General features: G+C 32.7%; 1 protein-coding gene across 3 annotated transcripts in view; it reads right to left on the bottom strand.

The window, feature by feature from the left end:
* LOC107741641 (docking protein 6-like) overlaps nucleotides 1-4,948 on the bottom strand; it is a 75,930-nt gene extending 70,982 nt beyond the window's left edge. For all 3 annotated transcript variants that reach the window (XM_016554399.1, XM_016554415.1, XM_016554405.1), the window contains exon 1: nucleotides 4,666-4,948. In XM_016554399.1, the coding sequence (XP_016409885.1) occupies nucleotides 4,666-4,731 (66 nt within the window). In that variant the 5' untranslated portion in view covers nucleotides 4,732-4,948. The remainder of the gene's footprint in view (nucleotides 1-4,665) is intronic.
* Nucleotides 4,949-11,596: the final 6,648 nt, after the last annotated feature.

Below are 11,596 nucleotides of genomic sequence, written 5' to 3'. Positions count from 1 at the left end.
AAAAAAAAAATTTTTTTAAACAAAGGTTTTTCCCTACACTGAAAAAATAGTGCAAGATTTACTTTGAAGAAATTTTTACTTAAACAAATAAAGAAATAGTTTATATTTTGCATTATTTCTTAGTAAATTTGTGAAAATGATGTGACATTGACAGCGTGTTTTTTTTTTATTTTAAAAATAAATTATTTTCAATAATTTAAATAATTAATTTTTTTAAATAAAAGATTGCTAGTAAATTTACCTGGAAATAACCACAATTTTAGGATTTTGAACATATTAAAACATTTTAAACAATTAAAAAAATTATATTCTGCATTATTTTTAGGTTACAAATCAAATAAGCAAATTTTATTATATAAATGTATTTTTTTAAATTCCCCTTTTAGCTAAAAAAAAAAAAAAAACATCTACAGTGAAAAACTATTTTTACTCGGAAATTGCTAGTAAATTTCAAAAATAATTACAAATGCAATTCTGAAGTAGAAAGACTCAAATAGGATTTTCTTATTTACCTACAACTAGTGTATATCAAATTGCAAGTTGCCAGTTGTTTAACATGACATGTTTTAACATGGAGTGAGAGACAATGTATACCTATATTAGATGGGCTTTACTGCTGGACGCTTTCATTGTCCAAAACCTCATGTAGGATGATCTCTGTCAAACATTAATCGCTGACATTACTAAACTGCCTGTACATAGAGACAGATGACAAAACACAGTTCTCATATATGGGTCAATTACTGGCTTGCAACAACAGCTTAAATAAGATTACAGTTCCGCTGGAAGTGTTGAGAGGAAAGGCCGCTTTAAGTCGACCGCTCCAGGGTAAGCCTGGTTGATTCTCTATGGATTCACAATGCATTATAAAGCTGTTTGTAAGTGTCCTAAACAGTGATTGTCTGGGACAACAAAGACGACATAAACAGGTGACATGGGAAATTATCCAAGGGTAAAGGGCATTTCAGTAAGGACAGTGTTTACATGGAAAAGGCCCTGATGACATGTAAAGTAATGCCATCCACTGTCTACTGCTCAGACAGAAATTAAACTAACATCATACAAACAGTTGGCGTAAAAGGCACTTTCCCTAATTATGGTACAGTTTGATCATTTGTAACCCATTATAAGCACGAATCATATGTGATGAAATGACATCTATGATCAAATTAACCTAACATGAAAAGTAACTATTTTTAAACACATTAAACATTTGTATTGCCCATTTTAAATAATGATTTTGGCCAGTCCCACCTAAGAGGGACAGTAAGATTTTTTAGTTTTGAAAGAAATTAATGCTTTTGTTCAGCAATGATACATTAAATTGGTCAAAAGTGACAGCAAAGACATTTATAATGTTTCTATTTCAAATAAATGCTGTTCTTTTGAACTTTCTCTTCATCAAAAATCCTGGAAAAAGTATCACAATTTCCATAAAAATATAAAGCAGCATAACTGTTTTCAACATTGATGATAATAATAAGAAATGTTTCTTCAGCACCAAATCAGCATATTAAATGTGACACTAAAGACCAGAGTAATGATGCTGAAATTTCAGCTTTGTATCATTTTAAAATACATTCAAACTGATTTTGAATTGTAACATTATTATTTCACAATATTACTGTTATACTTTTTTTTTCATGATCAAATAAATGCAACCTTGGTGAGCATAAGAGACTTCTTCCGAACACATTAAAACATCTTACCAACCACAAACTTTTGAAAGTTTTTAAAATGGTCACAGTCAAGTAGTAAAATCATCTGCATTTGTCAGGCTCAAGCATTCATCCCTGTTACCAATGTAATTACATGAAAAAATGATCAAATAAATATTTAGTCACCTTGGAATTATAAGGCTATATCTGCCATTTTTTTTATCAAAATTGAGTTATTCACATATTCTTATTCTGCGACAACTTAAATGATGTGATGTTTTTTTTATACTGGCGTGTAAAATCTAAGAATTTATTAGCCAATGGCTAATGTTAGACATTATTTAGTCGCCCAGAGTAAGATTTAGTTGCATATGCGAGTGATTTACTCGCAATGTAGAGGGTTGAACTTTGAAGCTCAATATCTCGAAACTGCTCAGAATGAAGATAGAACCTTATAATTCCAAAGTGACGATTTGATCCCAAACCAGATCATGAGTGACAGCTTAATTTAGATGAATAAAATAAATAGAAAATAACACAGCTCATATAGTATTAACCTCCTGTGGCTGTGCGATCAACATTTTCTCGAGGTTAAGCATCTGCTTTCACTGACCATTTATTGAAAGATGAAAAAATATTTTTTTTTTTAACACTTACAACCATATTTCCTACCCTTTTTGTGGAAACTGCCCAAAAATGACTTAATTTGTATTAGTAATTTTTCCCCATTTAGTTACTCGTTTGCATTACATGTCTAGGTCTTAAAAGATTGAGAAAGAGAGGAGAGGGAAAACGAGAGGAACAGAGAGAGACATCAGAGGGAAACCCTAAGCTGATCCTGCTGTTCAAAACATGATACTTGCCCTAAAAAAAGACTGTGCCAGCACTGATGAGACAAGTAGTCCTTCCCTCTGAAGCAGTCTTCAAAGGAGCAGCTGCCTGTTTAATCAGCATAGTTCATCAGATGAACAGATTACACTCAAAATGATACAAATGGCTGATAAAGACCAGTAATAGAGGCGTTTTAAATAGCAGTGAAAAGTTTTAAACATCACATTTCTGTGTTTCGATTGGATGGTTATCATTAACATTTATACGAATATTTATGTAATCTCTAAAGGTTCGGTTGTATTTATACACAGATATGTGTCGAATGGGAAAATGCCAAAGGTGCAGAAGTCCGTGGGTTCAAAGGGCATTACGTTTATGTGAGAAGGTCAGTTAATGTCAGGTGCATTGAACTGTAAATTCACATTACAGGGTTTTACACGGATTTCAAAGCAACTTAACTAACATGCTTTTACACGTTTTTCTTTTTTTTAACATTCATTCTGTTCAATTAATGGCAAATGTGACCATGATAGCACACATATTGGAAAAATAATAATAGTGGTTTTATTTCTTCACAGTACTATTAGATAGCAATTCAATGCTCTGCATTCAAGAACAAATGTGGCATCACTGTGCAGTTTTCTTTTTCTGTGTTTCAATGAGATGTGATCACTTCTGTATATTTACAGACTAATGTATATCTGAAATACAGCTGGTAAGTTTATCTAACCAATAAAAATCAGCACGCAATATGAAGCTGCACTTCAAATAATGCATTTAGAGTGAGCTCACACTATGGAAGCAATATCAGTGGAAATAGACTTTATCTCATATCTCAAATCCAGTGTCTAGGGGCGAAAACAGACCATTGTGGTCAAACATCCCTAAGACATTGAGTATTGATTAGAACTTTTAGTTATATTTATATTTTATAGCTTTAAAAAAAAAAAGAGTCTTGAATTTAAGACAAATATGACACATTGACCAAAATGTCTGATATATTTATGTATTATTGCAAAAAAGGCAATTCTGAAAGTATTGACAAATAATCTGTTTATTATTAGTTAATTTGTCAATTATATAAATATACATACATATAGATAGAATAAATACTGTTATAAATACTGCACTATTGTTTTAAGTAAAATAAATACAAGAAAAATACAACTGAAGAAATGTATATATTTCTTCATTTTTAATTTATTTATTTTATATATTTATAAAATAAATAAAATTAGGAATTTCCATATATTGTATTCATTTTTATTTATTTCAAAGTAAATTAAAATAATAAAAAAAAGTTTATTTCATCTATATAACTATTTATTTGTTTTGCATATTGTGTATAATGTGTAAAGTTGACATTAACATTGCATTGCTACAGTAAGGGGCATTTCACTAAAACAAATTTCATTAAAAAAATGCCAGTAAACTTCAATAAATACCCTGTAAAAACCTCATCAAACCTCCTACTCTCCTATAAAACTATAATCAGCATAGTTTACATATATCATAGGACTGTGTATGAATGTATTAATCTTTCCTGGTTGGATGAATTCACCTGCTGTATCACACAGACCTGATGACCTACAGTACTCACTCTATTCACAGCTGCAGAATCAGGAGGACAATAAACAGACGATGCTGCATCTGTCGACTTGACTAATGTGTCTTCTCATACAGGCAAAAAAAAAACTACTGAAGACAGTAGATTATTGATTAACTTTTTAAAATGTAATAAACTGAATCTACACAACAGACATAAAAGTCCATTACAACTTTGATAATAAAAACATAGTTAAATAAATAAATAATATTGCCTAAAGCAATTACTCTGTTTATGTTAAAAACATATTTTAAACAACCCACATTTGCTCAAAGCACAAGCAATAAGCCAAAGCGATTATTATCATTGTTTAATAATTATCTACTTGTTCATATGGATTACATCAGAGCAGGATTTAAGATATATATACTGAATAGTACATATATGCTAAAAAAAAATAATAATAATAATAATTGGCCATTAAGAATAAAACCAAAAGTATCTGGAGTTGCTCGTGCAAGTTGATAGCATGTTCTTGATCAGCACGCGCTCCCTAAAGCCCTTTTAAATGCAGATGCCTCAAAATGACTGAGCACACAGTAACGTCCAGCAGATATTGACTGTACTCACCCCCAGTTTCTTACTCCGAATCCTCACGTAGCCCTGCTTCACTATATCGTTGAAGTTTGAAGCCATCCTAACAGCCTCTCTGTCCTCGTCCCGTCTCGGCTGCGAGTCCCCTCAGAAGTCAGTACGACATTCAGTCCTCAAACAACCTGCTTCAGTGCCACCGATGCTGCTGCTGCTGCTGCTGCTGCTGCTCGGGCAACCGGCTCGAGCGGCTTATTCCACCAGAGAACGGGGAGACAGCGCGCGCGTCAGATGATTTAATTCAGCGAAGAGAGCAGCTTCCTGGAATGCACCATGAGAGGCCAATCAGAGGGGTGGACGCAGACAATACTCACTTGCTTAAAATAGAATAAAAATGAATGAATGAAATGTATTTATTTATTTATTTATTTAGGGGTTTTGGGAATATGTTATTTCACTTTCATACAGGCAAAGGAAATTTCCTTTAGATGTGGATATCAAAAATTGACAGCTGTAGGCCTATATAACCTAATATACTAAGACAAAAATAAAACATAAATAATTCCTTAAATTTCGTACTGATGATTATTATCATGATCAATCCTCCTCCTAAAATCCTTTATGATATGTATAGGCTTCATTCAAAATGAATACGAAAATGAAATGTATTTCCAAAACCTCTTAATACAGCAATATTATGATATTGATTTATTTAGGCTATTTTAAATAAATAAATAAATCAATATTATGATATTGCTGTATTAAGAGGTTTTGGAAATACATTTCATTTTCGTATTCATTTTGAATAGCTGTATATAATAGGGAAAAAGTAATATACTAAGAAAAAAGTTAAATGTGCCAACGTTTTATTGTAAAGTATTTATTTATTTATTTTTTCCGCATGCTTTACAAGCATGGAATTTGGGGGAATATCAGTCTTAAAACTAATGTGGCAGTGATAAATTCTTAATGGCTATAAAAACAGGTCTTATTTTCTGTAAACAAAATGTATAATATGAAATATGACAGATTGTGTGAGATCGCAAGTTATTATTAATTCCAACATGCTCCAAACATAGCATGCATTAATTAATCAAGTTAAGCCATAAAAAAAACACAAGACTCCAACTGTTTTACATCTAACAAATACTACATGTGCTATGTGATATCTTCAATCTGTATATTTTAAGACTTCATTTTCATTCATTAGCAAAATACAGTTTCGCTTTCATATGAGAATTATCCGTCTACAATAAAAGGGTGGTGATAACTAGTGGATGGGAGATTTGTTTTGTTGATTGGATCCTTGGGATTAAAAGATCAAAGCAGATCAAAAGCAAATGAGAAAAAAAGGAAAAAGAGGTCTGGGATGTTATATTCATACATTAGATGTAGCGCGTGCTGTAGCTCCACTGACACAAATGCTGAAAATGCCTGCAGAAGCCTCCTCCTTTAATCCTGCTTTATGGAGATGCCTTTTTGCCTGTGGAAAAATGCCAAAACCCATTGGATACAGCTGATGACACAGTTACACGTGTGAGAGGGTTTTCTGCATCTCTCGTGACAATGAAAGATGTTATATGGATGAACATCAGTCAGATAGTAAAATGGATCAGGCATAAAATCCATATGGATGACATAACTTGATTTCAGTAAAGAATTATCTAGAAATATAAATATTTATTAGTTTGTCTCTCTCATCATACATCAATTCCACCACCACAAGGAGCAAAAAAAAAAGAAGGTCGTTGGGAACTATATAGGTAATTTGAGAGCTGTCACTACTCATTGGTTTATTAGGCACAACATTATGCAGGAGGGGGGGGGGTTATCCATGGGTCAATGACATGACACTTTTTTACCTATTAAATTATAAAACATAATTTTTTTTATTAAATCATTAAGCATTCATAAAACATTAAACATTTCATGCATATAAAATGCCTTGAAAACACCTCTTGATGAATATTTTTAACATTTCTGAATCAAAGTCATTTTAACATTTTTGCGGTCAGCAATGTCAAGGTGGACATACTACAGTATATTACCTTAAAAATGTTTATGTTATTTTAAAAATATGAAAAATGTGAAAATTGAAATAAATTATTATGTGTATATGTGTATTTATTTATTTATTTACTTATTTTCTGACATTGTGGTATTATTCATTTATTGTAGATGTGGATATCAGAAATTAACAGCTGTATACCCTAGAAAAAAGTAATATACTAAAACAATAAATAAATAAATGCTTAAAAATTATTGAGAATAACTATTATGATATGTACAACAACAACATGGATTCAGAGTGTAAGGAAAGTATGTATGCTGTACTTTCTACTGGATTGTTACACCATTTGACACTTTTAAAGTTAGTCAATTCAAAATCAAATTAATTCAGAACTTTTGTGGAAAATGGTATAAAAGTTTTTTTTTTCTTTGCATGAAACCAACATGAATAAAGATATTACATTAAAAAGCATTAATGCATGCATTTGAAACAATATTATATTGATCTTAATAAAGCAACAATACCTTGACATGTGTCGACTGCTGCCAACAAAACTGTTAAAAACGGTTATTTATTGCATGTTTAGAAAGAAGATCATTTTGCGTTCAACTCTCACAGCCAACAATCATCCTTTTCTGCAACAGATATGCAACCTCAGATGAAGTACCTTTCACAGCAACTTTATTTGCAAGCCCTCCACTTACTGTAATGCATAAAAAATGAAATCTCCACTGTCCACCCCGAGGAGTCTGGTGTCATATTTATGATTTATTCATAACTGTTGAATAGGAAATGGTTTGAGGGCTTCTTTGACCTTCACTTTTGAGGTAGCAGACTTTAGCAGCCCAGCTGCCATTAAAGTAATTTAGCCGTGCTGATGACATAGGTAACTCACCAATAAATGAAAGCTCTATGAAATCTAACCCTCGATGCATATGGAGTCTGAGAGCTGTCACTGAAGGTGACAATAAAGGCTTCTGACAAAGATGGAGCAAAGTCTTCCACTGGAATAAACATCACACATTCCATTGTGTAGTGTGTGAAGTGTGAACTCCAAACTATTAATCACAGCCTGGCTGTGCTATATTGGGATTTATTGTAAAAAAAAATGTGTGCCTTGTCACACTTTAACTGCTGTCTAACTGTCACACTCATTCACACATGCACACAACTACACACTGTGCATGTGAAATGTCACTAGACTCACTGCCACTGCATGTTTGATCATGGTTGATCACTCCACTGAAAGTACATTCTAAGCAGATGGCTATTTTGATTCACAATCTAGTATTTTTTACCTTCTTATTAGGTTCAGCAACCACTTTTTTCTTATATACATCACACATATTTTCATACATGAAATGTGTAATATGCAAAGTTAAATAAATATATAAATATATGTGTTCAGCTTTATGTATTAACTCATGAAAGAGAAATTAAGTGTTTCAATAAAGCTATTTAATGTAAAAAATGTGGTGCAGATTTTGTCTTTATTGCTATACATATATATATATATATATATGTGACCCTGGACCACAAAACCAGTCTTAAGTCGCTGGGGTATATTTGTAGCAATAGCCAAAATTACATTGTATGGGTCAAAATTATAGATTTTACTTTTATGCCAAAAATTATTAGGATATTAAGTAAAGATCATCATGTTCCATAAAGATATTTTGTCAATTTCCTACTGAAAATATATTAAAACTTAATTTTTGATTAATAATATGCATTGCTAAAAACTTCATTTGGACAACTTTAAAGGCGATTTTCTCAATATTTTGATTTTTTGCACCCTCAGATTCCAGATTTTCAAATAGTTGTATCTCGGACAAATATTGTCCTATCCTAAGCTTATTTATTCAGCTTTCAGATGATGTATAAATCTTAATTTCGAAAAATTGACCGTTATGACTGGTTTTGTGGTCCAGGGTCACATTTTATATGTACAAATATATAGCCATGGCCCATGCATATATTGCAGTATACTGATAAATATAAACACTAGTTTCCTATATATATATATATATATATATATATATACATACTGTATATATATATATAGATATACTGTATATATATATATGAAGGCCATTAAAGATTATTCTTTAATATGAGCTTTGCCAATAAATTAATTACCTGCTGCTGGTCAGACATTCTCAAATCAAAATATCATAAATCATAAAAAAAAAAACTTTACCTGTTGTGCTCTGGAAAGATGACAGAGATGACAAACACCTGCAATGTGAGCTGTCACAGCAGCTATTGTCCATTAGATGGCAATGTTACATTTGATGTATATAGTTTGAAACTTAAGGGTCCAGTTAGTGCATGTCAGTGCTTGTCACATGGTCACTGAGCTGAGCTCATACCAGTATTCCAGAACTTCGCTTGAATCACCTGAATATTTATGCATGAAAAATTTTCACTTAAAATTTGCACAGGTGCGTACACACTTAGGCCTACATTTGCTCTAAGCCTCGTTCTAATTGTTGATGAATTTAGATTATTCTTAATGAGGCGAATGCTCACAATTAAATTTTTAGAGTAATCTGAATAAAACATGACTTTTTGTACAACTTCACCTCTATCTTTTTGTTCTCTCGCTCACCGGAGAACATGCGCAGCAAGATCTCAGTTACAGGTCATGCTTACTAATGTATTTAGTTGCTGCTGTTGTTGTTGTTTAATTGGATTCACAAATAAGTTGTTTCTAAACGTACTGTGATTTATTTGGGTGCATCTGTTTTTTAGTTGGTCCTACATTTTACTGTAAATTAAAAAAAAAAAATTGTGCAAATCTCTTGATGAATCAGGATTTCTGTGTAAAAAGTTTGTGTGCAGTTTTTATGCCGAAATTCTGTGTATGTGTGAAATCCAGTGTAACATGGCTACATCTGTTCCCTTTGCACAGAAATGTTTGACCACAAATCCAAACACAAAGACAACACTAAACAGGGAGCAGTGAAATTGAGTGTTCAGAGAATACAGTACACAGAGTGCCATGTCATTACAATAAAACAACCCTCTCCAGGGACACAATTTGTTTGCTTTTTGAGGTCATAATTAGTTATATATGCAATTAACAATGCTCTGCCTAATGAATTGTTTGAAGATTGGAATCAATTATGAATTAAAACAGTAAGACTTCAAAATTGGTCATCAAAATAAGTCATGCAAAAATACCATCAGGATATTAATGCCGCAGTGATTGTGCTAGTAATAAAACGCTCACTGGCATCTTCTATCACACAAGTTCTGCTGTTCTCAGTTTCAGTGTCTGATATCATCGCAGGCAAACAGTTTGCAGGTGGTGTGATGTGGAGAACTGCTAGATCTCAGCGGTTCTCTTAATGGCTTTTCTGTTGTCCTTTGTTTAAGGATGTTGTTGGGCTGGTTTGTTCTGCTGGGCCTGTGGAGAGTTTGGTCCTCATGGGCCTCAGACAAGAATCAAGAATTCATCGGTTGACTGCATCCTCTGCTCCCCTCGAATTTAACAGACAATCACGGTGCACTGTGTATCAGCCAAGGACATATCAGGCACTAATGGCGTCAATTCTTTTATATGTTTGATCAGTTATTCTCTAAATGGCTGGAAGGTTCATTCTCAATGCTGGGGTACAAAGTGAATGATTTTATGACTTATATAACTTGCCAGACAACGACTGGATGATTACTCATATTTTGTCTGTTGCTTAGACCAGAAGATGTCTGGACTTCTCTTCAGTTAGTATTTTAAAATTTTCCTGCTTATTTAAACATGACCCTGAGATCATAATGATGATGTGTACGTGAAACTGAGACTAATAAAATAAACTATAAAATTATTTTAATATATCCTGGTTTGCTGAAAGAAGATTTTCAGTGATTAACAACTTAAGTTTAATTCTTTTCCTCACACAAAACTATTGTATGAATTCAGATGACTTGAAACAATAATATGCAAGTGGTATGAAACAGTTTTATGATTTTATAGTGTATTTCTATTCTTTTTGAATGCTTAAATCCTCATTCATTTTAATCTCATGCATGAAAAGGAGCAACTTCAATTTAAAATTTCTCCTTTTATGTTTCACAGACAAAAGTGGAAATGGAAGGACATGAGGGTGAGATGATGACATGATTTTCATTTATCAACATCAATTATTTTTTTGGTTTGAATAGTTTTGAACATGAAATTATAAAGAAATATTATATAGAAATGATCAGTTTAAGACTGCAGTGATGCGGGTGTTAGAATTAGTGGAGAATTAATTATATTTTTCATTATATATTTTTATAGATAGTTAGTCTGTTGGGATATGTCTCTACTAACTTTGCACATCTAGACTTTGCAATATTTGCCCACTCTTCTTTGCAGAACTGCTCAAGTTCAGTTAAATTTGATGGTGAGCGTTTGTGGACTGCAGTCTTCAAGACATTCCACAGATTTTCAATGGGGTTTAAGTCTGTGCTCTGAGGCCATGCAACGACATTCACCTTTTTCTTCTTCAACCGCTCAGTTTTGCGGTGTGCTTTGGGTCATTGTCATGTTGGAAGGTAAACCTTCTTCCCATTGACGACTTTCTGGCAGAGGGCAACAGATTTTCCTCAAGAATTTGATGGTATTTTGTCCCATCCATTTTTCCTTCTATCCTGACAAGTGCTCCAGTCCCTGCTGCAGAGAAACACCCCCATAACAGGATATTATCACCTCCATGCTTTCTGTAGGAATGATGTTATTTGGATGGTAAGCTGTATTGGATTTCCGCCAGACGTATTGTTTGGTGTTGAGGCCAAATAATTTGTAATCTCAGAATAAAACTCAGAATCTTCAAGGTACGTTTAGGTAAAGCTCAGTCGTGACTGCATGTGGCCTTTCTTCCCATACATGCCACATTTGTGGAGAATTTGTGATATTGTTATCATATGCACACAATGACCACTCTTTTTCATAAATTCCTGCAGCTGCTTCAGAGT

This window comes from Sinocyclocheilus rhinocerous, unplaced genomic scaffold (genome assembly GCF_001515625.1).
Source record: "Sinocyclocheilus rhinocerous isolate Xijiao unplaced genomic scaffold, SAMN03320098_v1.1 scaffold100, whole genome shotgun sequence".
Taxonomy (NCBI): Eukaryota; Metazoa; Chordata; class Actinopteri; order Cypriniformes; family Cyprinidae; genus Sinocyclocheilus; species Sinocyclocheilus rhinocerous.
Note: the sequence above shows the minus strand (reverse complement) of the source record. Positions and strands in the feature narration are given on the sequence as shown.